This window comes from Sceloporus occidentalis, unplaced genomic scaffold (assembly GCF_023333645.1).
Source record: "Sceloporus occidentalis isolate IW3139 unplaced genomic scaffold, rSceOcc1.0.p SCAF_1, whole genome shotgun sequence".
NCBI lineage: Eukaryota > Metazoa > Chordata > Lepidosauria > Squamata > Phrynosomatidae > Sceloporus > Sceloporus occidentalis.
The window spans coordinates 13,767,582-13,795,458 of NW_028316981.1; the positions used below are offsets into that span (position 1 = coordinate 13,767,582).

At 42.4% G+C, this 27,877-nt stretch overlaps 2 protein-coding genes across 2 annotated transcripts; both read right to left on the bottom strand.

Annotated features, from left to right (window-relative positions):
* Window positions 1-2,831: 2,831 nt before the first annotated feature.
* LOC149320839 (uncharacterized) lies at window positions 2,832-4,794 on the bottom strand. Its single transcript, XM_089505095.1, has one exon. It carries the CDS (start codon window positions 4,666-4,668, stop codon window positions 3,013-3,015), a length of 1,656 nt encoding a protein of 551 aa, XP_089361221.1. The 5' UTR covers window positions 4,669-4,794; the 3' UTR covers window positions 2,832-3,012.
* Window positions 4,795-17,038: 12,244 nt separating this feature from the next.
* Window positions 17,039-22,657, bottom strand: LOC149320840 (uncharacterized). The gene is made up of 2 exons (XM_089505149.1): window positions 22,569-22,657; window positions 17,039-19,612 (listed from the first exon to the last, which is right to left on the bottom strand). Exon 2 carries the CDS (start codon window positions 19,476-19,478, stop codon window positions 17,832-17,834), a length of 1,647 nt encoding a protein of 548 aa, XP_089361275.1. The 5' UTR covers window positions 19,479-19,612; window positions 22,569-22,657; the 3' UTR covers window positions 17,039-17,831.
* Between the last annotated feature and the right edge of the window lie 5,220 nt (window positions 22,658-27,877).

Below are 27,877 nucleotides of genomic sequence, written 5' to 3' on the forward strand. Positions count from 1 at the left end.
TCCAAAGGAGGAGACTGCAGCACTCTCCGAGGGAGTGTCTTCCACTGTCGAACAGCTCTTACTGTCATCCTGTTGCTTTTTTTAAAAAGCCCCTTCCTAAAAGGGCCTATGGCGAAACATGGCAAAACTAACTCCCCATACCTTTAGGGGGCACTGGGAACATTTGGGACAAAAGCTGTCATTTGGGGTTAGGATTCAATAGTGAGGTGTAACGAAGTTCCCTGGATGGACAATATGGCCCCTTCACCCTCAACAGTGTCCACCCCTGCTTTAAAACATAGCAAATACTGGCACTGAGTGAGATGTCAGAGAGCTATGCCTTCCATTTCTTTTTCAGATACGGGTGATCCCTCCCTTTAGAGCAGTGGTCCCCAAACTGTGCCCTTTAAGAGATTTTGGACTTCAGCTTCCTGAAGCCTCCTCAACCATGTTGGCCCATACTCTGGGATTTTGGGAGCTGAAATCCAAAATCTCTTAAAGGGTACAGTTTGGGGACCACTGCTTTAGAGGAAGGAGCCACACATTTTCTCAGAGAATAATCATTCCAGAATCTATAGTGATTAGGAAGTGAATCAATAGGAGCCAGGTAATCATTTATATATGTAAAGATAATAAAGGTATACCTCAGTTACGTATGGATTTTAAATGATTTTATAATGTTTCATGTAGGAATATTTAATTATTTAATTCTTAATTCTGGGCAAAGAGCAAAAAGATAAATAAGGTGAAGCCTTTTGTTTGACCTGCTTTTCCCTTACATCAGGGTTTAAACCAGAATGGTTTAAACTATGGTTTAAATCATGGTTTAAACCAAGACTTAATAGCTCCTGGATTTTTTCAATTACTCATATATATATTTTTTTAAAAGTCTGGTCATTATTCCTATTTTCCAACCCTTTTGCTGTAAAGATGACTGTTGGAATTTAAATAAAAACAAATCACTAAATTGACCTGAGTTCAACCGAAACAACTGATTGTGCATTTTATTATGTACAGTCTACATATGTTTAACAGGAATAATAAACAGTAGAAATTGGCATTTCATTGAAAAATGTAACTCGTATCAAAGCCGAATAACTTTGGATAGTTAATGTTAGAGAGCACTAAAACATCCTTAACCATGCTTTCTCATACATAAAATGATGTTTCACAGTAATAAAATAATCAGCAGGATTCAAAAATGTCCATTGAAACATTAAAGCAAAAAAAACCCCTAGAATCATAGTTGGAATATACTTCAAGGCAACGTTCTTCTGCCATACAGGAAATCTCAAAGCATCCCCGACAGATGGCCATCCAGCCTCTGTTTAAAGACCTCTAAGGAAGGAGACTCCACTACACTCCAAGGGAGTTTGTTCCAGTCAAACAGCCCTTTGTTCCTTAGTTCAAACCTTGCCTGGGTGGGATATGAGAATTGCTCAAGGGGGACATGAGACCTGGAGGCTCAGATCTCTTCTTCTTTGGTTCCCAAACTTTTTTATGTGTAAAAATTAAAGATGTGTTGAGTTCAGGAAGTTCCTCCTAATGTTGAGGTGGAATCTCTTTTCCTGTAGCTTACATCCATTGCTCCAGGTCCTAGTCTCTGGAACAGCAGAAAACAAGCTTGCTCCCTCCTCGAGATCCTTTTAAGTATTTAAACAGGGCTACCATATCACCTCATAGCCTTCTCTTCTCCAGGCTGAACATCCCTAGCTCTACTTGAACTCATAGATCCCTTTCACACAGTTTCATTCATCCAGGTGTCCCCCATCCTATATCTGTGCATTTTATTTTTCCGCCCTAACTGCAGTACCTTACATTTCTCCGTGTTGAAATTCATTTTGTAAGCTGTGGCCCAGCTTTCTAGTCTATTCAGGTCATTTTGAATTCTGATCTTGTTCTCTGGGGTATTAGCTATTCCTCCTAATTTGGTGTCCTCTGCAAATTTGATGAGCATGTCCCCAATTCTGTCATCCAAGTCATTGATAAAGATGTTGAATAGCACTGGGCCCAGGACAGAGCCCTGTGGGACCCCACTGGTCACTTCTCTCCAGGATGAAAAGGTGCCAATGTTGAGCACCCTTTGGGTTCGTCCCGTCAACCAATTACAAATCCACTTAACAGTTGCCTTGTCTAGCCCACATTTTACAAGCTTGTTTGCAAGAATGTCATGGGAAACCTTGTCGAAGGCCTTACTAAATCAATATATATATACTATATCCACAGCATTCTCTTCATCTAACAAGCTGTTAATTTTATCAAAGAGATCGGGTTTGTCTGGCATGACTTGTTTCTCTGAAACCCATGTTGACTTTTTGTGATTATGGCATTGCCATCTAGAGATATTCACAGACCTAGGTTTTTCTAAAATCATCCCCCCCACCAAAAAAAAATTTAAAAAATCTGCTTCTCACCTTTTTTTATCATACCCATTTCCCCTCTCTTTTCCTTTTTTATTTTGGGGGGGATGTCATATTTTGCATGGATCACTCACTAAAATTGTTTAATTGTAGCAATTGTATTTGATTGTCCCATGCCATTCCCTGGATCAACTGTGTGGATTTTGTAGTGGTTAGTGGTGCTGTACAAAGTCTTCCTGGGTTCATGCATGCCATTTTTCTCTGCTAGTGCATTCACATGCGTAAGAGACTTGTAACATTATTAAACAAACCTGTCAGGCCAACAAAAGGATGTTCATTTCTTTTCTTCCCCCGGCACAACATTTGTTCCCTTCTGCTTGTAAAAGCATGGGAGCGCGTGGTAAAAGCATCATTTTTGCCAAACAGATTTTTCTAGCTTGGCAAAAGGGACACTTTTGCAACCCTCTCTCATGCTTTTACAAGCCAAGTAGGCATGTATTTAAGGAGTTTTCCTTCAATGAATAATTTAAATTGGGGAGGGCAACAATGGTAGGGGGCTGCACATTGCACACCCCTAATTAAATCTCTCTCTTTCCTTTGTGGATTTTTCTTTTGTGTACTGAAATGATAGACTCCAACCAGAAGCTTCCGCCACACAGGATTTAAATAGGATCTATCCTGTATGCGTTGCATTATGTCTCGTAAGAGCTGTACCGCTAGTAAAACCTTTCCCACATTCCATACATTTAAAAGGCCTCTCTCCCATGTGCGTTCGTTCATGATACATAAGGGTTGATTTGAATGGGAATTGTTTTCCACAATCAAAGCACTGGTACGGTTTCTCTCCTATGTGGGTTCTCTGGTGCTGTTGAAGATCTCGATGTGCAGAAATGCTTTTTCCGCACTCTAAGCATTCATATGGAGTCTTTCGTGCGTGGATCTTCTGATGTTGCAGAAGGCTGGAACGACTAACATAGCTTCTCCCACATTCTGAACAATCATAAGTTCCCCTTCTCAGATGAGATTTCTCATGTCTGGCAAATTGACTTCTTTGTGTAAACCTCTTTTCACACTGGGAACATTTGAATGGTTTTTCTCCTGTGTGGCGCCTTTCATGTTCAATGAGGTTTTGTTTTGTGGAAAACATACCTTCACAGTATGAACACTTGAATGGCTTCTCTCCTGTGTGCATCTCCTCATGTCGATAGAGTTTATGCTTTGTGATAAAGCCCTTTCCACACTGTAAACAACAAAATGGCTTCTCTCCTGTGTGAATCCTTTCATGAATGATCAAGGATGATCTACGGTCAAAGCTTTTCTCACAGTGAAGGCATATAAACGGTTTAGTGTGTTTCCTTCTATGTTTCTCAAGAGCTGAGCTTTGGCTGAAGTTTTTCCCACAGTCAGAGCATTGGTAGTTGTGTGTCTTCTGATGGTTAATCCAGGTTACTTTGTGCTTTAAACATTTGCCACATTCTAGGCATTTGTAGGGCTTTTCTTCACTGTGGGTCCTCCTATGTGTTACAAGGCTGGAGCTGCAAGAGAACCATTTCATGCACTCTGGGCACTGGTAGGGTTTCTCCCCAGTGTGGATTCTTTCATGAGTACAAAGGTCTGAATTATTTCTGAAGCTTTTCCCACAGTTCGAACAAGCATACGGTTTCTCACTTCCGTGTATTTTCTTGTGCCTGTTCAAGTTGGATCCACAATTAAAGCTCTTCCCACAGTCCAAGCATTTATATGGTTTCTCTCCTGTGTGGATTCTCTCATGCGTTTTAAGGTGCTCTCTTTCCACAAAGCCTTTCCCACAGTCCAAGCATGTAAAGAGTTTCTCTCCAGAATGGATCTTTTTATGTCTACAAAGATGGTTTTTGGTACCAAAACGTTTCCCACAATCTGAACATTTGTGTGGCTTCTCTCCTGAATGGATTTTTTCATGACGTCTGAGGGCTGGTTTGCTAATAAATGCTTTCCCACAAACTGAACATGCATGTGGTCTCTCCCCTGAATGAATTTTTTTATGTGTTGTAAGAGTCGTCTTAGCAGAGAAACTTTTCCCACAACTCTCACAAGTAAATGGTTTCTCACCAGTGTGGGATCTCATGTGTATTATCCAGACCCCTTTGTAAGTGAAGGTACTCCCACAGTCAAAGCATTTAAATGGTTGTGCAGAAGTCTTGTCACTTTTATTGGTAGACGTTTCTACCTTTTTTTTCTTACTGCTCTGGCTTCTCTTTTGGATTGTTATTTCATTCGAAGTCTGACTGTTTTCCTCAGAGGGAATGGCTTTTTCCCTGAAGGTCTTGTTTTTGGCTCTCGTTTGGACCATGTTGTCTTACAGAACTCTCTCCTTTCTTTCTGTTCCCCAAATTCTCTTCTGCCAGATTCCCTCCCTTGATTTTGCCGGTGGAAAACCTTTTCTCTGCAGAAGCTGTTCTTCTTCCCTCACTTTCTGAGCATCTGTAAAGAAACAAAACAACAAGCCTTGAGTCACTATTTCCCTCTCATTTTCAGAATGAATGATCTAAGGCAGTAGTACTGAAACCTTTTTACCCTTCGGACCCCCTTTTATATCTCCATGAGGGTGCTGCCCCCCCTCCACTCAACATAGTATACGAATAAAAATATTTTGTTTAGTATGCATGTTTTCATCCGCACATTCATTATTATTATTATTATTATTATTAACCTTTATTTATGAAGCGCTGTAAATTTACACAGCGCTGTACATGCAATCTCTTTAGTTAGACGGTTCCCTGCCCTCGGGCTTACAATCTAAAAAGACATGACACAGAAGGAGAAGGGAGCGGTGGAGGGAAAGGGTAAGAGGTCCAGCAGTTCCTCTCTACCTCCAAGGCCTGGACCAAGGCAGATGGACTGGAGGGAGGGTTTGGCTTCAAAATGGAAGGTTAATCTTCATCCAGGGAAAATACATACTCTCAAGTAGGATAATACATATACAGTACATAGCAATACAGGAAATGGTTCGATAAACAGGCACCAAAAGAACATGAGATAGTAAGCGACAATTATGCAATGCCTGGGAAGGCTTCTCTGAACAGGATGGTTTTCAATTCCGTTTTGAAGCTAGTTAAAGAAGTGATGGCTCTTGCTTGCGGGGGAAGAAGGTTCCAGGAGTGAGGGGCAGCAAGTGAAAAGGGGTGAATCCGGGATGGGGCAGAGGAAATCCTGAGCTGAGACAGGAACCCTTGAGTACCAGAACGGAGGGCCCGAGTGGGAAGGTGAGGAGAAAGAAGGTTGGATAAGTAAGGAGGGGCCAATCCATGGAAGGCTTTGAATGTCGACAGCAGGAGCTTATACTGAATGCGGAAAGGGAGGGGGAGCCAGTGAAGGGATGCCAGCACAGGAGAGATGTAGTCAGAGCGGTGGGTGGAAGTGATAATGCGTGCAGCTGAATGCTGGGCAGAAATCAAAGGACGGAGGCGAGAAAGAGGAAGCCCAGCCAGGAGGATGTTACAGTAATCGAGTCGTGAGATCACTAGGGCATGGACCAGGATCTTGGCAGTAGAGGCAGAGAGATATGGTCGGATTTTGGCAATATTGTACAAAAAGAATCTACAAGCCTTGGCTATGGTCTGGATCTGAGGGATACACGACAGATAAAGAGTCATGTATATTCACATTTTATAAGGAAATACGATTGTTTGAATTAGAACCTTTTTTAAGGTAAATTCAATATATAACTCAACACATCTTTAATTTTTACACATAAAAAAGTTTGGGAACCAAAGAAGAAGAGATCTGAGCCTCCAGGTCTCAGACCCTTGAGCAACTCTCATGTCCCAGCTGGGTAAGGCTCTAACTAAGGAACTAAGGAACAAAGACTTGTGGGTAGTTAGGTTTCATTTTTTTAAAGTTAGATGCAAAAATATTGCAGGGGAAACTGTTGTATAGGTCATTAGCAGTCCAGAGATCATGAAGCAGAGGGAACTGTCAGTAGCATGGAAAAAGAAGATAGGGAAAGGGATTTGTAAAAGAGTAGTCAGAGTCCAGCTCGAAGGGTTGAGAAAGCAGGGCAGAGTTTCTAAGGACTCTTTCAAACGAGGGAAAATTGGAGAGTTAAAGTGTTCCCAATGCAGGGTCATCCAGGGTTTAGGGACAAGTTCACAGCTGCTTTTCACATGACACTGCATGCAATCAGAAGAGAATCCAGGGAGAATGTGAGGTCAATCAGGAAATAAGTAAATTCGCAAAACTACCAGATTTACGTTTGCATTTTGCTTGTGAACTGATTCCATTCACATAAACTGTTCCATGTTCTAGTCTCTGGAGCAGCAGAAAACAAGCTTGCTCCCTCCTCAATATGACATCCCCTCAAGTATTTAAACAGGGCTATCATATCACCTCTTAACCTTCCCTTCACCAGGCTAAACATACCCAGCTCCCTGAGTCGTTCCTCATAGGACTTGGTTTCCAGACCCTTCACCATTTTAGTCGGCCTTCTTTGGACATGCTCCAGTTTCTCCACATCCTTTTTGAATTGTGGTGCCCAGAACTGGACACAATATTCCAGGTGGGGCCTGACCAGAGCAGAATAGAGTGGCAATATTACTTCCCTTGATGTAGACACTATACTTCTATTGATGCAGCCTAAAATTGCATTGGCCTTGTTAGCTGCTGCATCGCACTGTTGACTCATGTTCAATTTGTGATCTACTTGGACTCCCAGATCCCTTTCACACGTACTCTCATTCAGTCTCCCTTATCCAAAATGCTTGGGACCAGAAATGTCGAGGATATCAGATTTTGGTACACAATACAAAACTAGAATACATGACACAACAAGTTCTGTATTTGCCAAGCTGGAGAAAGACACAAGGATTTGTGAAGCTTTCTGTCAAGCTTTCCCCACTGTAAAATGAAGCTGCGTAATCCCGTTCCCATCGATTCTCTGCCTTACCCTGTTGAATGATTGTGTTCAGATTTTGTATAATTTGTATTAGTAGATTTTATCTATTTTTATGAGATGTTTTTAATGGTTTTTATATGGTCTGTAAACCGCTTTGATCTATGGAAAAGCGGTATACAAATAAAATTTATTATTATTATTATTATTATTAAATGGCAGGAGGCATGGATTCACATCAAATACTATGCTTGGATTAATACATTTTAATTTTAATACATTTTAAATTCTAATGCGTAACTGTTTAAACTATTAAAATTGTTTAATGGTTTTTTATTTATATTTCTACATTTTAATGCGTTTGTGTTGTTTTTAAATTTGCTGTTTGCCGCCTTGAGTCCCTATATTAGGAAAAAGGTGGAATAAACAAAATAAAAATAATAACTGGATTCTTGCCATTTCACAGATCCTCCCTTCTCTCGCCAGTCATGTCTCTCTCCAGCCTCCAAAAGTTTCAGATTTTGGAGCATTTTGGATTTCTGGATAAGGGATACTCCACCTATATACTACAAGGGGTGGCAGAATATACAAAAGTTTAGAAGTAGGAATCAGCATTTGGAATGGGCCTCAGCAAGGGAGCAGCAGGGAACCAGCTGTTAGCAATGCAGCAAGAATAATGAGAAGTAAACAAAGTCTGGGACAGAGCAGGGGAACTGTGGCACAGCTGAGGACCAGTTTCTAGTCACTTCCTTCAGGAGATGGGACAAGGAACATTAAGACTGCATCTATACTGCAGAATTAATGCCGTTTGACACTGCTGTAATGGCCAGGGCTCAATGCTATGGAATCCTGGGAGTTGTAGTTTTGTGAGTTATTCACACTTTCTCTCCCAGAGGTCTGGTACCAACAAAGTACAAGTCCCAGGATTCCAGAGGATGGAGCCATGACAAAGTGGAATCAGACTGCATGAATTCTGCAGTGTGGCTGCAGCCAAAATCTGACAAAGAGGCATCTTTTTACGACGTCTTTTTAAGCCTGCATTCCCTTTTCTCCTTGTTTTCTGTGAGATCTGTGATTGTCAGACCAGTGTTCCACAAGGAAAACTCATTCAAAAGAAAAGAAGTTTATTGAAGAACTAAGGCAGAAACAATCCATTGACAGGTTTTTGCAAAATCTGAAGCCCTGAAGGAATACTCCTACACTTTAAAGCCCCTGGCCCCTCCTTACCCAACCCCTCCTTGTCCAGCACCAACTATCCCACTGCACACGCATCACCATGGCTTCCATTTCTCTCCCAGGTCCCTTAACCTTGAAAGCAAGACAGTTCACAAGCCCTTATCACTAACATTCCACTACTCCTTTCTAGGCCCCTCCAGACTAAGCTACAGCTCACTAAACTTTTCTACTCTACCTCCTATTTAAAACTTTAAGACAGAACCTTTATTACTGGTTCTGATATACATGATTAAACATTGTGAGAAAGGAGGCATAAAATGGAGTCTGAAGCCAAACAGACTGGATCTTTGTGACTCTTTCTCAGACAGCTTTGTTCAAAACAGTTAACACAGCAACCTTGGATTTTTGGAACTAGAGAACTGCCAGAAGCTTCAAAGGCAAGGCCTAAACATGAGGTAATATGCTGAGCTTGCTAGCATCAAATTAGAAAGATAAGAGGTGTTTGGGTTTTAGGATGGAATATGGGGTCAGATTGACCAAGAGATTGGTTGAAGGCAGACAGATGGAAAGAAAAGTGTTTGATGGGTGAAAACTGTCGAAAATGATGTGTCGGACCAAGTAGAAACAAGGATGTGATGGCTATAAGATGGAAACATACGGGCTAAGATGTCGAGCTGACCTATACAGTTGACCCAGGTATGGATTTGGGGTGCCAAATAACTGTGCCTGGCAAGTTGAAGTGTAATAATCAGTATAATACCTCCTATTTCGATTAGACATTAGACTTCTGCTTGGCATGCGCAAAGTTGTTCTGGCACTCAAAAGACACACCTGGACCGCTGTTGGTTGTGTGGTTTGTGGCTTATCTAAACCCCATCCTTGCTTTCTAATGTTCCAGCAGATCCTTTTCTATTTCTGCGCCCACCAGTCACTCCTCTTCCCATCTGTCTGTTTAAACCAGTCTCTGGGTCTCTTCTAGGTCAGGCTGGCCCTATGTCCCATCTCAGGCCCTGTTTCCCATTTTATACTTCTTACAGCAAGCAGGCTAGCTCTCTCTCCCTTTTGTTCCAGCCTCACTACCATTGCCTTTTGCAGTTTAGCTAGTTCCAAGATGCAAACTTGTTCCATCGCCTATTTTAAACATAAAATAAATATAACTTTGATAAAGAGTTACCAAGATTAATACTGTGTTTGCCTCTGGATGATGCTTAACTCAGACTCCATTTGATAAGTAGCTTCCCTCTTCTCTCACATGCCAACTGTTAAAGTTAAAACGTTGCTTCCGAATTTCTGAGCCTTTAAAATTAAATGATTAAAAAGAAGCAACTGATGCTGGATTCAGTCTAACAAGGAATAAAGCTAAAGTTTAAATGTTTAAATTCAAACAATCATTGTTGTTTCTAATTTTCTGACACTATCAAACAGTCATTGTTCCAGGAAGAGGGTTGTAAAGAAGTAAGAACAGACAGACTTTAAAACAATTAATAATCATTTTAAAAAACAAACAGGAGTGATTTTAAAAAAAGAAGCCATTTGGTTTAAACCAACCTGGTTAATTTAAACTAGCCAACCCTGGCAAAAAGTGAGCCTCTGTTCAGACCAACTACCCTTTAAGAGCCCTGCTTGCTGAATGCTGATCATTCCCATAAATTCTTCTTTTCATTTAAATGCCATGCCCCCATGCCACCCCTAAGTTGGTGTATTATGCTGGTCTGTTTTGCCCCCAAGTCTACGAAATCAGTTGGCAGAGATCCTGTTGCACCTTGAAGACGAAAGGAGCATGGGATTATCCTCTAACCCTCCAAACCTCCCACACAGGAGAAAAGGCTCCTGCTTTTCCCAGCTGACTTGCTTCCTTGCTTGCTTTCAGTTAGGGGCAAAACAGACCACCATAATACGGCAGCTTGGGGGCAGCATGGCATTTAGATGATGCATGCCCCAACAATATCCCTAAGCAAGTATCACGCCACCTGCATGACTAGATGGCAGACAGTGTTGCAGCAGTACAGTGGCATGGCATTTATACCCCGCATGCCGCAGGAGCACTGAAAAGAGCAGCTTTTTTCCACCACAAAAATCATTTTTTGCTTCTTTTTGGGCCAGAAAAACACCAGATCGGGGTGGTGGCATGTGGTTGCCGCAACCCCAATCCAGCGATCAAAGGGGTGGGCTCAAGCCATCACTTATAGGCCCATCTGTACCAGCCCTTAGTTTCAAAGCCACCATCTGATGGAGACTTCCAACCAGCGCCTTTGAGACTGATCCATGCATCGTAAACCACGACTAGGAAACCTGATGACACAACTTCTTTCCCACAGTCAGTCCCAAAAGTGCCACAAGATCTCTTTGCATGCTGATATTCATCCAGACTAACACAACTGTCTCTGAATCCAAGTCTACCTAAACCTACGCTACAACTTCTTTCCCTTAGTCAGTCTCAAAGGGGCTACAAGAGCCCTTTCCAGACTGATATTAATGCAGACTAACAGAACTATGGGCCAAAACACACTGCAGAAACAATCCAGTCTGAGACCACTTTAACTGCCCTGCTCAGTGCTAGCACATTCTAGGAGCTGTGGTTTGTGAGAACCTTTAGCCTTCTCTGTCAGAAAGCTCTACAATTCCCAGAATTCCCTAGCAATGGAGGCAGGGCAGTTAAAGTGGTCTCAGACTGGATTAGTTCTGCAGAGTGTTTTGGCCCTATGTCTTTGAATTCGAGTCCATGCGAGGTCATGCTACTTCTTTCACAGTCTCAAAGGCAACACAAGAGCCCTTTGCCTACTTTTGAGAAGAGGTTTCTTGTGGAGGCCCTTTCTTGGACTACAGAGCCCACTTTCCCCAGGCACATGCATGGCATGGCCAGTGGCCACTGCAGAGGATTTCATAGTCACCAAAGGAAATGAACCAGAACTGCAGCTGAGGCTGCATCAGCACTGCAGAAATAACCCAGTTTGGCACCACTTTAACTGCCCTGGCTCCATGCTCTGGAAGTCTGGGAACTGGAGTTTGTTGGGGCACCAGAGCACAGCAAACAAGTACACTTCTCAGAACTTCAGATCATGGAGCCAGGACAGTTAAAGTGGTGCCAAACCGGGTTATTTCTGCAGTGTGGGTGCAGCCTTAGAAACTGCCTTTTTACCCTTGTATTTCAGAGTAAAGTGATGGCAAAACACCCCTTGGCTGGGAAAAGCCCATGAAATTCCTGGGAATGGAAGGCACACAACACACAACATTGGCCCTTTGCACCTCCAGATTGTAAACTTCTTTTGTTTTCTAAAACTGTTTTGTTCTGTATTTTGGGTCTGGACGTGTGGCTTTTCTTTCTCCCTTTCTGTCTGCATTGTAGTTCTCCATTGCAGTTTGAGTCCTGGGTGCTAGCATTACATGATGTACATCTATGGCACTGTAAAACAATAAACAGGACTAAGACTAAGACTTTGCACTCACCATGAACTCCAAGTTGGGTCTTGGGTGGGAGGCAGGTCCTAATGCTGGGTTAAAAAGAAAAGGCATCCAGAAGCCTTCAGCCTCCCTGGAAAGAAGAGAGAGACCTCTGAGGCCAAAGGGAGGAGGAAGGCAGCAACTCTTCTCCAGATAAAAAGGCAGAAAGCTTTAGAAAGCTCTCCCTCTTTTCTCCCTCCTCCTCTTCCTTCCTTCCCTCCTTCTTTCTTCTTCTGATTTTGCTCTTCTTCTGTAAAAGCAGCACTTAAAGTGAAGAGGAGCAGCATGGGAGCCCTCCCACTGCACATGCTCAGAGAGCCCAGGCACTTTGCCCATGCTCAGTGGCCCCGGGGAAGCCTCCTTGCCCTTCCCTTTGCCCTCACCTGGCCTCAGGTGGGCCTCCCTAGTCTCAGAGGCTCCAGCTCCACTCTCTGGAGGCTCTTTCAGGGCTTGAGCTGCCCTGGCTATGCCTCCAGCCGGACCCTGGGATTGGTAGAGCCACAGAATCTTTATCCACAGATTCAAGCATCCTCAGCTTTAAACTTTAAACAGTGGGGGCCACTGAGCATGGGCAAAGTGCCTGGGCTCTCTGAGCATGCGCAGTGGGAGGGTTCCCATGCTGCTTCTCTTCACTTTAAGTGCTGCTTTTACAGAAGAAGAGCAAAATCAGAAGAAGAAAGAAGGAGGGAAGGAAGGAAGGAGGGAAGAGGAGGGAAAAAAGAGGGAGAGCTTTCTAAAACTTTCTGCCTTTTTATCTGGAGAAGAGTTGCTGCCTTCCTCCTCCCTTTGGCCTCAGAGGTCTCTCTCTTCTTTGGAGGGAGGCTTTCCTGAACCCCACTTGGGCATCTGGCAATTCCCTCTCCATATACAATTGGAGTCTGTGCTGCAGAATTTTGAGCATGATTCTGGTTGCCTGGGAAATTAATGCTGTTTAAATATTTGAAGGAATGTCATATTGAAAATGGAGCAAACAGGTCCTAGTCTCTGAAGCAGCAGAAAACATGTTTGCTCCATTTTCAATATGACATTCCTTCAAATATTTAAACAGCATTAATTTCCCAGGCAACCAGAATCATGCTCAAAATGCAACAGCACAGACTCCAATTGTATATGGAGAGGGAATTGCCAGATGCCCAAGTGGGGTTCAGGAAAGGAAGAGGCACTAGGGACCACATCACAAACATACGATGGAGAATGGAGCGAGCCAAAGAATTCCAGCAAATCTTTATCCCATAATATCATCATATCATCATGCCATGGATTCTGACATGCTCAACATTCTGAAGCATAGACTCTCTTCATATATGGAGAGAGAATTGCAAAATGTCCAGGCGGGGTTCAGGAAAGGAAGAAGCACTAGGGACATACAATGGATAATGAAGCAAGCTAAACAATTCCAGCCAAAAAATAATATCAGTATTTGCTTTATAGACTCTAACAAGGCCTTCAACTACACAGATTATAAAAAGCTATGGATGCCCCTTAGGGATATGGCGGTGCCGCTACATCTGATAGCCCTAATTAGAAATCTGCACTTAGGACAAGAGGCTGTAAGATGTAAGATCAGAATATGGAGAGACATAATGGTTCCCAGTTGGCAAAGGGATCAGGCAAGAGCAGGCTGGATTTTATCACCCTACCTGTTCAAATTGTATGCAGAAAATATCACATGTAAAGCAGATTTAGACATGAAAGAAGGAGAAGTGAAGATAGGAGGAAGGAATATCAGCAATCTTAAGATATGCAGATGTCACTGTACTACTAGCAGAAAACACTACAGAGCTGGAACAATTCTTAAGGAAGGTTACAGAAGATACTGCAAAGGAAGGCTTAATGCTGAACGTAAAGGCCTCATTCCCACTACAAAAAGGTCCTAATCTTGATGCAAGTTTTATGGCCCTAATTCTCACTGGAATTCGAATCTGATCCCTATTTGATCGATTCCAGTAGGAAAAAGCCGCGGCAAACGCCAAAAGCGCAGGGCTTCCTGACAGTACATTTTTTGCATTACTTGTTATGCCCGAATTGGTAAGGGCAACCCGTTTAACCTGAGAGCGTGTAATGAAAATTTCTCTTTCTGTGGACTTACCCAAGCAGGACTGACACAGATATTTGAGACACCAAATTTGGTTTTAGCCACTATGCATGTAACATTTATTGAATCACAAAAGTAATACAAACATTAAGTATCAAGAGCTCGTTCATTCACTCACACATTCATACAATACTCACACACACTTTCCTTCCGCTGAACAGTGATTAGATGTTCACAAAGGCTTGGGATGACATCGGTGCCACTATTGATGCCAACAAAATGAGGCTGGAAGGACCCTTGTCTTTATACTTTTTCTCCTCTCTGGCTTTTTTGCTGCTGCAGTTTCATAATATTGCAGCCCATGACTCAATTTCTTCTTTCTGAGGAAGAAAACATGTTCTTCTTGTTCAAAACAGTCCATTGTGCTGTCAGTTCCTCATCTCGTTCCTCTTCATTGCACTCAGGACATAAGGCACACTTGGCCATGTTCTTTGTTTTAATCACACTTGGGCAGTGCCTCGCTTCAACTTCCAAGTCTCTACGTTAATGTATTGCACAGAATCCATTTTCTTTGGCTCTTTAACTTGCTTAGTTTAAGGCCATGTTATCAGTTCTTTGGTTCAGTTCTTTGGTTCTCATTCACTCCTCACATACTTTCCCGAAGAATCAATTCTGAAGCGAGGCAACTAAGTGGGAAGGCCAGCTCAGCATCGATTCTTCCTGAGAGGAGGGGAAAATGGCAGAGAAAAATGTCATCCATTTTTGACAGCTCCACCATTTCTCCCCCTGCTGCCTTTAAAAAATTTTTTTCTAAAGAGAGATTAACAACAACAAAAAAAGAGCGATGTGAAAAGGTCCCTTTTCACGGTGAGAACGAGGGACCTTTTGAAATCGCTCCACACAGCGGAGCAGAGCTGAAATGGAATGTAGGTTATTTCCCAAGTGGGAAAGACCCCAAAGAAAACAAAAATAATGACAAAAAAAAGGATTTACATGAATTCAACCTATATAATGAGGAAATCAAAACAGTTAAAGATTTCACATTTGTTGGATCAAACACTGAGCAGAATGGAGACTGCAGTCAAAAAATCAGATTGGAAACGGGAAGGGCAGCTATGAAACAACTAGACAAAAACTTAAAGTGTCCTAAATAACAGAATCCTGGGATTTATAGTTTTGGGGGGCATGGGTCACTCCTTGGCAGAGAAAGCTAGTGTTGTCTATGTATCTTAGGTTGTTAATGCTCCAATCTCCAAATCTTCCCTTCTCCTGTCTCTCAGTTTAAGACTGTTCTGCATACAATATTTTCTGCATACAGGTTGAATAAGTAGGGGATAGTATGCAGCCTTGCCTGACTATTTTGCCAATTGGGAAGCATGCACCCAACCCTCCATTCAATGCAATTCAGACCATTCTCAGCATGTAGCTGTCCAGCCTCTTTTTCAAGATGTCCAAAGGAGATCTATCCCACTTCTCTAGGGAGTTGGTTCCACCACTGAACTGTGCTGACCATCAAGACATTCCTTCTAATGTTGATGATGCTGTGATGCTCCCAGGTGAGTAATGCTCAACCCTCAAGACTGTTTATGCTGTCCCTGAGCAGTTTTACCAGACCACACTTCTTCTGGCAGAAAAGGATAAACTGCCTATGCTAGGAGCCTCTGGGGCCAGCATGGTATAGTGGTTTGAGAGCAGGACTAGGATCCTGGAGAGCAGGGTTAAAATCCCCTCTCAAGCATAAAAACCCATTGGGTGATCCTTGAGCAAGTCACACACTCTCAGCCTCAGAGGATGGCAATGGGAAACCCCCTCTGAAGAAACCTATCAAGAAAACCCTATGATAGGTTTACCATAGGGTCGCCAGAAGTAAAAAATAAATTGACTTGGCGACACACAATAACAACAACAACTAGAAGCAGACCATTATTTTCTTAAATAGCTTGCACTTGTGTAACACCAAAAGTACTCTTTTTCAAAATCCAAAGTGGAGCTTACCCGCATCACAGGTTCCTTCTGCAAACGGCTTTCAGTAAAAGAACAGGGATGGGGGGGGGGGGGGGGGCACAAGAAACCGATGAAAATGGGGAGATGGCTAAATGCATTTCCATTTTGTGCAAATATATCAGAGCTTGGAAAAGAGACTTTTGGATGAAGGCTCCTCACCCTGAGGATTTCCAAGCCAGCATGACCAGGGCCATGCTGACTGAAGGATCCTGGAAGCTGTAGTCCAAAATATAGGAAAGGCTGAAACCCTGAAATGACTTACATTTAGGGACAAGTAGAAAGTGAGAATTGGTGCCTCTACAAAATACACATCAGGTTGACCTGTACATGAGAGGGGACATGATAGGAATAAATACAGTAGACCAGCCAACCCTAATAAGCAGTCTAATAGAAAAGCAGACCAAAGAAAGCCCTTCATGGCAATACAGGGCCATTGCTTTACCTTCTTTACCTTTTTGCTCTTTGACCCATTGTCACTATGTTCAGCCCTCACAGAACCTCTCCCTTATGTCTTTCTACGAATATATAGCCGTGTTACTCTGGAAAGTAGCCCACTCCTCAATAGTACATTAGGAATCATTGGTTTAAATCATGATGTAAACGTTGATTTAAACCAAGTCACTTAAAGAAAAAATCCTGTTTTTTTTAAATTGATTATTCCTATTTTTAAAAAATGACTGGCTACTATTGCAGTCGGATCTTCTTATACATGGATTTCTTATACACGGATAAAAGCATGCATGCTTTGAAAATGTTCAAAAAAGTATAAATTTCAAATATCAAACCTTGATTTTCCTTTTTTTATAAGGGACACCATTTTGCTAGATCATTATATTTATGGGACTTGAGCATCCACAGATTTTGTTATATAGGGGGCATCTTGGAACAAAACATCAGCATATAACAAGAGTCCACTGTACTACCTTCCAACCTTCTTACTGGAACAACAACAATTGTCTGTATTTAAACATTTCAACTTCAACAGTTTGAGTTTAACAGTTTGTTGGCACCTGTTCCTTCTTAGACCAATGATCAGTTGCTTCTTTTAAACCTCTTTATTGTAGTGCAAAAAATGCCATTCAGAAACAAATCCTTGAATTAACGTGAAGTTCAACCACAACAACTCTGAAAGTACTTTGTATGCTTTATGATGTATACTCCGTATATATCCAAGTTTAATAGAAATAAGGCAGAAATCAAATGTTTTCATTAAAACATTAATGCAAAAGAATAATTAAAAAAATATCCAAAAACTGGTTCAAACAAACATATATACTCAAAACCAAAGGTTTTAAATCCCTGGGTTTTTAAAAAATCTGTTTTTCTAAAACACTGCTCCTCAACCTTCCATCGTACCTATTTTCTGTCCCTTCTTCCTTTTTTGTGTCACATTCTGCAGGGATCGCTCATCAATACTGTTTCAATATAGCAAATGCACTTGAATTTTCCATGCCATTCCCAGGACCAACAGTGTGGATTTTCTAGCGTATAGTTAGTTGTGCTATGCAAACTATGGGCGAAAACAGGATGCAGAAATAATCCCTATGGAGAACACTTTAACTGTCTTGGTTCAGTGGTAGGCAGTTTTTGGAACTGTAGTTTGTTTTGGCACCAGAGCTCACTAACAGAGAAGGCTCAATGCCTCAGAAAACTACAGTTCCCAGAACTCCCAGCCAGGACAGTTAAAGTGGTCTCAAGCTTGATTCTTTTTGCAGTCTGTTTTGACCGTAAGTCTTCCTCTGGGTTGATGATGCATGCCATTTCTCTCGGCCAGTGGATTCATGTGTATGGCATGTGGTTAAGGAATGTTCCTTCAATGAAGCATTTAAATCAGGGGTGGGCAACATTGGAAGGGTAGAGAGGCACCTTTTGCCCACCTCCGATTTAACTTCTCTCTTTAGTTCGTGGGTTTATCTATTCTGTACTGTGAGGACAAACTTCTGCCACACCCAGAGCATTTAAATGGGTTCTACCCTGTGTGCATTGCATTATGTTTTGTAAGAGCTGCACCATAAGTAAAACTTTTGCCACATTCCATGCACTTGAAAGGTCTCTCTCCCATGTGCGTTCTTTCATGATATGCGAGGGTTGATTTGAGCCGGAAATGTTTTCCACAATCAAAACACTGGAACGGTTTCTCTCCTGTGTGGATTCTCTGATGCTGTTGAAGATACTGATATGCAGAAAAGCTTTTCCCGCACTCTAAGCATTCATATGGAGTCTCTCGTGTGTGGATCTCCCGATGTTGCAAAAGGCTGACATGATGGATGTAGCTTCTCCCACATTCTGAACAGTCATAGGTTGCCTTTCTCAGATGAGATCTTTCATGTCTTTCACATTGACATCCGTGTGTGAAATTCTCTCCACACTGAGAACATTTGAATGGTTTCTCTCGTGTGTGGAGCCTCTCATGTCGAAAGAGACTTCGTTTTGTGGTGAATGTGCTTTCACAGTATAGACACTTGAATGGCTTCTCTCCTGTGTGGATTTCCTCATGTTCACAGAGTTTATGCTTTGAGTTAAAACTCTTCACACATTGTAAACAATGAAACGGCTTCTCTCCTGTGTGAATCCTTTCATGAATGATCAAGGCTGATCTACGGTCAAAGCTTTTCTCACAGTGAAGGCATATAAACGGTTTAATATGTTTCCTTCTATGTTTCTCAAGGGATGAACTTTGGCTGTAGTTTTTCCCACAATCAGAGCATTTGTAGTTGTGTGTCTTCTGATGTTTAATCCAGGAGAGTTTGTGCTTTAAACATTTGCCACATTCCAGGCATTTGTAGGGCTTTTCTTCACTGTGGCTCTTCCTATGTGAATGAAGGGTGGAGGTGGAAGAGAACCATTTCTTGCAATCTGGGCACTGGTAGGGTTTCTCCCCAGTGTGGATTCTTTCATGAGTACATAGGTCTGAATTACTTCTGAAGCGTTTCCCACAGTATGAACAAGCATACGGTTTCTCACTTCCGTGTATTTTCTTGTGCCTGTTCAAGTTTGATCCACAATTAAAGCTCTTCCCACAGTCCAAGCATTTATAGGGTTTCTCTCCTGTGTGGATTCTCTCATGCGTTTTAAGGTGCTCTCTTTCCACAAAGCCTTTCCCACAGTCCAAGCATGTAAAGAGTTTCTCTCCAGAATGGATCTTTTTATGTCTACGAAGATGGTTTCTTGTACCAAAACGTTTCCCACAATCTGAACATTTGTGTGGTTTCTCTCCTGAATGGATTTCTTCATGACGTGAAAGGCCTGATTTGGTAATAAATGTTTTCTTGCAAACTGAACATGCATGTGGTCTCTCCCCTGAATGAATTTGTTTATGCCTTGTAAGATTTGTCTTAGAAGGGAAGCTGTTTCCACAACGGTCACAAGTAAATGGCTTCTCTCCAGTGTGGGATCTCAAGTGTATAACCAAGACCCTTTTGTAAGCGAAGGTTCTCCCACAGTCAAAACACTTAAATGGTTGTCCAGAGGTCCTGTCACTTTTATTGGCAGTCCTTTCTACTTCTTTGGTCTTACTACTCTTTTGGATTATTGTTTCATTCAAAACCTCACTGCTTTCCTCAGAGGGACTGGCTTTGTCCCTGAAGGTCTTATTTTTCGCTCTCGTTTGGACCATGTTGTCTTACAGAACTTTCTCCTTTCTTTCTATTCTCTCAGATCTCTTCTGACAGCTTGCCTCCCTTGATTTTGCCGGTGGGAAACTTTATCTCTGCCAAACTTCTTCTTCTTCTTCCCTCACCTTCTTAGCACCTATCGGGGGGGCAAAAGTCAAGGATTGAGTCACCATTTCCTCCATTTTCTCAGAATGAACAGACTAAGGCAGTAGTATTCAAAATGTTTTACCCTTGGGACCCCCTTTACTTCTATCGAGTTGTGGATGTTGTCCCCTCCCACTTGATGTAGTGTATGAATAAAAATATTTTGTTTATTTACTGTGCACATTTTCATTTTCACATTCATAGATATTCATGTTTTAATATTTTATAAGGAAATAACATGGTTGAGATTAGAACCTTTTTTTGGGTAAATTCAATATTTCACTCCACACATATATCAACCTTATATATCAAAACGTTTGGGAACAGAAAGTGGAGAAATCTGAGCCTCTACATCCCATAACCCTCTTGAGTAACCTTAACACACACCTCCGGAGCAGTTCTGGCCCACCGTTCAAGAACCTCTGAGCAAAGGATGTGGATGTGTGGGGATTTTTCCTATGGGGGGGGGGGGGGGGTTGGGACGACTTTGCCATTATTGTCCACTTTTACCAGGGACAAAATGTGGAACAAATTCGAGACCAAACTGTAGGACAACTGCAGGGCAAAACTCAGCCCAAAATGTAGGACATTGAAGAAGAATGGTGGACCTTGAATGTCCTACATTTTGGGCTGAGTTTTGTCCTGCAGTGGTCCTACAGTTTGGCCTCAATTTTGTCCTTTTTGTCCAATTATGGCTCTGAGCTCAGCCAATCAGGTGCCATCAAGGGGTCAGCTACTGAAAAAGCTAAAAGAAGGGGAAAATTAATTGGAACCCTTAAAAAGAGATAGAGGATTTAAAGACAGAAAAACAAACATTACAGAGCCTCCACAAAAAAGAAGCAGAAAAGTTGGTTGTGTTGGAAAGGAATCTGGAGTCTAAAGAAAAGACTATTTCCGATTTGACCACGGTCATTTCTGATATGAAACATTCATCAATTCTTACTGATTAAACCCTAATCTGGTAACAGGGATTGCTTGAGGAGACAACCAAAGGAAAAGAGGCCTTAACAAAAGAAAACGAAAAGTTACAAGACCAGCTGGCCAACTATAGACAGAAACGCTTGCCAAACAAGTAAAAATAATGGCTGCAAAGTCAAGGAAAGCAGACAATTTATTAGATAATACTGTCAACAAGTTTATGGCAGTGATGCAGATGATATGTTATATTTTTAGTTCACTATGTATTGGACTAAAAGATCCAGTTGGTAGCTCTCAGTCAGATGAACGTTCTGCCCTTCCAAGACTAGCATATGGTTGGGAAGCAAATGACAGGAGAGCCAGTGGGAAAATATTCTTGGCATGGCCGGTGAGTGATGCCAACCAGGAGGAAAAAAAGATCCAGTGGCAGAGATGAGACCTGAATTCGTGATGACTTTGAGAAGGTGCACTTGGTGGTCTACAGAAAAAGAGTCTGCAGAAGAAGATGTAAATTTGGCTCAATGTCTACAGAAACCAGGTCCAGTGATACAGCTAGAGAGAGAGACTGTTTGCCAGAGGACATAAGAGATCACATAAATTGGTGGCAGCGGTGGGATAAAAAGGCCCAGGGTGCTGTCATCGATAAAACTTAATTGTGTGTGTTACAGGGACCCCTTTAACTGCCCTGGTCCACTACTAGGGAACTGTGGGTAGGGATGTCATATCCTGGCGGCCCCCGGGACAAATCCGCTTTTGGGGGCCCCCTCCCGGTCCCGGTCCGGTTTGGCCCCAAGCCCCTGGTTTGGGGCCCGTGCAGTGCCAACCCACCTTCCCCCGCCTCCCCGTGCAGCCGCGCCACCCACCTCCTCCGTTCCAGGCCACACAGCCGCGTGGAGGAAGCGAAGGAGGAGGCAAAGGAGGAGGCAGTGTGCATCCTGCGCACGGCTGCGTGGCCTGGAACGGAGGAGGAGGTGGGTGGCGCAGCTGCGCGGGAGGGTGGCAGGGAGGCGGGGAGGGGAGGAGGGGGCGCGGGCGCGCACAGGAGGAGCACCTCCTTCTCCTCCTCCTCTTCTGTTCCAGGCCACGCCAAGCAGAGGAGGAGGCAGAGGTGCCTGCCTGGCTTGGCGCTCCCCGCCCGCGCACACGCCAAGGCAGCAGGCAGGCAGGCAGCCACCCACCGCCTCCTCCGCCACGCGCACCTCCGCGCTGAGCACTTCCTTGGGCCCGGGAGGCGGAGGCAGATACATCTGAAAATTTTGTCCTACATTTGTCCTACATTTGTCCCAGTTTGGAGGTCCAGACTTATGGCAACCCTAACTGTGGGAATTGTAGGTTATTGTGGCACCAGAGCTCTCTGACAGTGAAGATTGAATGTCTCACAAAACTACAGTTCCCAGAAGTCCGTAGCATTGAGCCAGGGCAGTTAAAGCGGTCTCAAACTTGATTATTTCTGCAGTGCATTTTTGCCCTATGTCTCTGAATTAAAGTCCACCTAAAATCATGCTGCAACCTCTTTCCCAGTATTAGCCTCAAAAGTGCTGCATGGTCCTTTTGCGTACTGATATTAATCCTGACTAACACTATTATGGCTCTGAAAGGGGGCTTTGGCCTATCTTTCTGACAGAAGGGTCCTTCCTGGACTACAGATCCCACTTTCTGGGAATGCCAGTGGCGACTGCAGGAAACTTCAGGGTCCCCAAAGGACTTTGCTCTGGTGCCACAACAAACTGCACTTCCCAGAATTCCAAAGCATGGAGCCAGGGCAGTTAAAGTGGCGTCAAACCGGATTATTCCTGCAGTGCGGATGCAGCCTTAGAAACTACCTTTTTACCCTTGCAATTCAGAGCAAGGCAGTGGCAAAACACCCCTTGGCTGGGAAAAGCCCATGAAATTCCTGGGACTGGAAGTCACACAACACTCAACACACACACACACACACACACACAAAACACTGGCCATTTTTAAATCCAAATTGAAAACTTTTCAGATGAATGCTCTAGAGTTATTTATTTTTTACTATAACCTTTTACCTGTTTTATTCTGTATTTTGTGTTTGGCTGTGTGGCTGTTCCTTCTTGCTTGCTTGGCTGCATTGCTGTTTGCTGTTGCATTTTGAGGACTGTATCCCAGTACTGCATTTTAGTATTTTATAGACTGAAGTAGTTGCAAATGTATCTACTAAAAAGTATATACAAAGGAATTTCAAATGTATAGGTTGAAGTACAGTAGTTACAAATGCTGTAAAGCATCATGTACATCAATGGTACTGTATAAAATGAATGAATGAATGAATTTCTACTCACAAAATAAAAGGAGGCAACTCAGTCCAAAGGGAGGAGGAAGGGAAGGGAGCCATCCCCCTTCAGAGACATCTCTTCCTCTCTGCTCCTCTTTCTTCCCTTCTGCAAAGGATTCAAATGCAGGGAAGCCACCTGGGAACCTTCCCACTGCGCATGCTCAGAGAGCCCAAATACTTTGGACATGCTCAGTGGCCCCAGTGAAGCCTCCTTGCCCTTCTCTTTGCCCTCACTTGGCCTCAGATCGCATTGGTCTTCCTCTCCAAGGGAGCATCTTTGCAGTGTGGGAATAAGGCACTTTGACAGCACTTGAACTGCCCTGGTCCTATCCTCCAGGATCCTGGGAGTGGTAGTTTGGGGAGGCACCACCCCTTTGGCAGAGAAGTCTAAAGCCCTTTGTAAAACTACAACTCCCAGGATTCCCTAGGATGGAGCTAGAGCACTTAAAGTGGTGTCCAAGGGCATTCCTTCTTCAATGTAGATACTAATACACATTGTATTATTTTTTCAGTGTAGATACTAATACAATGTAGATACAGCAGGGAAAGGAGGGAAAATATAAAAATATTTTATTATTTTTATTATTAATAATAAGAAAAACCACAACATTTATTCATAACTCTCTTTCCACCATAGGGCAGCACAGCCAGCCTTCTGCAACCAGAGGTTCTTCATCCACAGATTCAAGCATCCTCAGCTTTAAACTATTTCAACATATATATATATAGATATAGATATAAATATAGATATATACACATTCCCAAAAAAATGCTTGACTACTACTACTTATTATTATTATTATTATTATTATTATTACTATTAAGCTTTATTTATAAATACAGAAAAGAAAAACCTTTGCCATTCTGTATGAGGAGCACTATTTTATTCTGCCATTGCATTTAATGGGAGTTGAGTAGCCATGGGTTTTTTCATACACAGGGGTCCTAGAACCAAACCTGAGTGAATAACAAATGCTCAAAGTACAAACAAAAACAAACGATAAAAGACCAAACTTTTAAAAATGCTAAGACCCACCTTTCGTCAAACTCAAAAGTGACAGGCGCCCCACCCCCTTTTGGGTCTTAGCCCCACCCCCTTCAGGTTTTTGTCCCTACCCCTGAATATGTGGGTTCTAGGTCTTGGAGTGCCAAGGTTTGGGATGCTACCTTTGGGGGTTCTAGGTTTTTGGGTGTCACCTTTGGGGTTATAGGTTTTGGACTGTCAACTTTGAGGGGGGTTCTAGATTTGGAGTGCTAACTTTTGGGGTTCCATAGGAACCTCCCCTCAACCCCAAAAGATTGGCCATCTGGGGGGTTTCCCAAGGTTGTTTTTAGGGGTGCATGTGTGACTTCTCTCTAAACTCATCTCAGGCTGCCCAACCACTAGGAACATCCCTACCTGATCAACGGCGTAGTGGCAAGACATGTTCAAAGGTGACAAGCTACTGCCATTTTATTTGTGCAAAACCTAGTTTTCAGGGTATGTGTGACATGTCTCCGAACTCGTCTCAGGACCCTGGACCACTAGGAACCAGTCCTGTCCATGTCAGACCCTCTGTGTAGCTTCAACAGATGTTTGAATATGACAAGCGGCGGCCATTTGCTCTGCGCAAAGCAAGACTCCGGCGTATGTGTGACCCCTCTCCAAACTCGTCTCAGGACCCCTAACCACTAGGAATGGCTTTTGTGTGTCTTGGAGATTCCCTGAGGGTGTGCTGGTGCTTTCAGTGTCACAGACCTGTTTTTCAAGGTGAAGTGATATCAGGGTTTCCAGGCTGGTAGAACTCGGAAGAGGGAAGAGGTCCTTCACTCTTCAGCAGGTGGTTTGGATCTCAGCTTGACAGCTCTGAAGTACAGGGAGGCTAAGAAGGAGGGTGGGAGCACCTTTTCACCTCCCCTAGGAGAGTGTTTTCAAGAATCGCACCCTTTTGAGCATTGCTGATTGGTCCATTTCAGTCCACCCCAATCAATGAAAGACCATGAGTTAGGAGCATGCCCTCCCCTGCGGTGACAGGCGTACAGCTCTCCCTAGGGCCCCTGCATTCACCCCAATGCTGCCTTCCCCCTAGGCTCCCAGGGCTCTTTCCTTCCCCAAGATCTCTTTCTGCATAGAGAAGCCCCACTGGTGTGTTCCCCCAAACAGAGGATCCATTTTTCATGTAAATATTCATTTTGAAGTGAAGCACGACCCACTGCTTTGATCATCCAAACTCCCTTGATGATTTTGGGGCATGTGTGGTCCCCTGAGCTCATCTAGGGACCCCTGATCACTAGGAACAGCTTTTGTGTCTCTCAGAGATTTCCCAAAGGTGTGGCGAGGCTTTCAGTGTCACAAACCTGTTTCTCAGGTTGGAATGTCATACATAGGAGCCTTCCTAGGACCCCAGATCTCACCCTGATGCTGCAGTCTTCAGCAGTGTTGCCAATTTCCGGGTAATAAAATGCCTTTCCGGGTAATTTCCAGATATAAAAAAATTATGGGGAATTTCCGAGGAATTAAACTTCCCCGTTGGGTAATTACTTCTAGGTCTCTATGCCTATAGCTAATTGAGTTAAATTATTGTAATGTCTTATTTACTGTGTCCGCTTTATACTAGATAGTCAAATGTTATTCATACAACCAGAAAGATGTCTTTCTAGTTGCGTAAACTAGATTATTATAGTATTAACCATTACCAGGGAAAAAAGATTTTAAAAAACAAATTTTAGCATATAACTTTGAATTGAAAGTTCACACATTATGACCTAAGTTTTCGGATACCAAAATTGATCCAAATTAAGAATAACTTCTTGTCTGTTTTCTTGACTTAACAAGGCTAATAGGACATATATCTCTTCTCATTTATTCAATAAAAATTCAGTTATGGTCAACATAGTTATTAGCAAAATAGAAGTTTGACAAGTGAAGATTTTTTATTCTTTACTATTTTGTTCTTTCTAATATTTGATTAAATTATTTGAGAGACTGTAAAATCTTTCCAAATAATTTTTTTTCACTATTTTACCCTATAGCTCTCTTAAGATCTATAATATTTGTCCTAATATAACAATATGTCATGTGATAGAAAGGTAAGAGTTACAAATATTCTATTACCATCTTACAATTACATTTCTCTATAACCTTAATGTTTGTGGTAAAGATACATGAAGCAATTAATCCTTCTCCAGAGACTTCCAATAGGTTTTAAACATTTTCCATTCTTTTTGAGTTTGCTTTTTTTGTTTTCCTCTGATCAGGGAGGATAATATGCTTCTCCTATTTTTATGTTCCAGTTATCAATCAATCAAAAGAATATTGCTATTTTCCCAGTCTTTTGCATAGAGTAGTCTCTCCGTAGTTATCATGTATAATAAAATTCGATTATATTGTTTCTCTTTGATCTCATGTATCATATTTAATAAGAAAAATTGCTGTTGTAACAATTTTACCATCACTTTTACATCTTTTTCCCCTGTTTTTTTTCCATTTCTCTTCTTCCCTTTTCAATTTTTCTCTTAATTCATTCTCCTTTTTCTTCTCTCTTTTTCTATCTGTAATTTGTATAAGAGTCCCCCTGATAACCGCCTTACTGGCATCCCAGATTATTCTATTCATTATTCCATCTGTCTTATTCTCTTTGAAGTATGCCTTCAGGGTTTCCTTCACTTTATTTGATTATTTATTTATATTCATCGTTCAGCATATTATCTTTTATTCTCCAATTATGTTTGATTTTTTTGTTTGTTCTTAGTTTCAGTTCCAATGGATTATGGTCTGAGGTGATTTTCTGTAATATATCCATTGAGTGACTTTGGGGCAACAGACTTTTTGTAGTGACAAATAAATCTATTCTTGAAAAAGAATTGTGTATTTCTGAAAAGAAGGCTTGTTTATATTTCATCCTCCAAACATCTTCCATATTAAATTCATCTAGAATTTTGAAAAAAGCATTCAGAAGTCTCCCTTGACTCTTCCTTATTTTCTTCCCTTTATTTGAGATCCTATCCACTAGGAGATCTATTACGGCATTAAAGTCACCCATCAGTAATATGTTCTTATAATTTGTTTCTTTTAATTCCTTCAATATTTTTTAAAAATATCTTTCTCTATTATTCATAGGTGTATAAATACCCACAATCATTAATTTCATATTCTTTAAATTAACTTCTACTGCTTTGCATTTTTGGCATTTCTATTTTGCAGACCAAGGCCCGATTTAAATGGGCCTTTGCGCCGCCCCCATCACATGCTAGGAGTTGGCTGAGGACGTAGCGTCCAAAGCGGCCCCACCCCCAGCACGTGACGGGGGCGTCAAAATGGTGGCGCCCTGTACACACATTTTGACGCAACGGAAGCATAGCGTCCGCACGTCCCAGCGCCTTTGTGATGCCGCAAGTGCACCATTGGTCCCTTGCAGCGTCACAAAGGCGCCACAAGAAGAACCCGCTTTTTGCAGGTTCTTTTTGTTCTGCAATGGAGCCGTGCGGTTTGTCCGCTACGGCTCCCTTGCAGAGCAAACCAGGGCGGTCTGTATCCCGCCCTTTCTGGGCGGTCTGTATCCCGCCCTTTCTGGGCGGTCTGTAACCCGCCCTTTCTGGGCGGTCTGTATCCCACCCATATTTTGTTCTTGTTCCACAAACATGCATTTTGAGATAAAGTGGGAACCTTCTTCCACACTCAGACTACAAAACATGACCGAGAGGAAAAGCTTACCCTGCTGCTGTTGTAGAAGAAACTGCCAACACGCTGCAGGTTCTTACACCTTCCTCACAACAAGCCTCAGTCTGACAGAATCAGATAGGAGGGGACCAAAGATGAATTTGCCAAACACAGATTTATTTAAGACAGCTGTCACCCTGGGAGGAATTCACATTCCAGCAAAGTTCCCAGGGCCCGGAACAAGGAAAAATGGCTTCTGTATATAGCATTGAAACAAAGGACTCCAGTTGGCATATCCCATTGGACATAGCAAAAGTTAATGTATAGGATTTTCGTACAATCAGAGTGCAGATACATTAATACATTAAAAGTACATTTTGGTCACGTCCCACTAGCCATTTGCC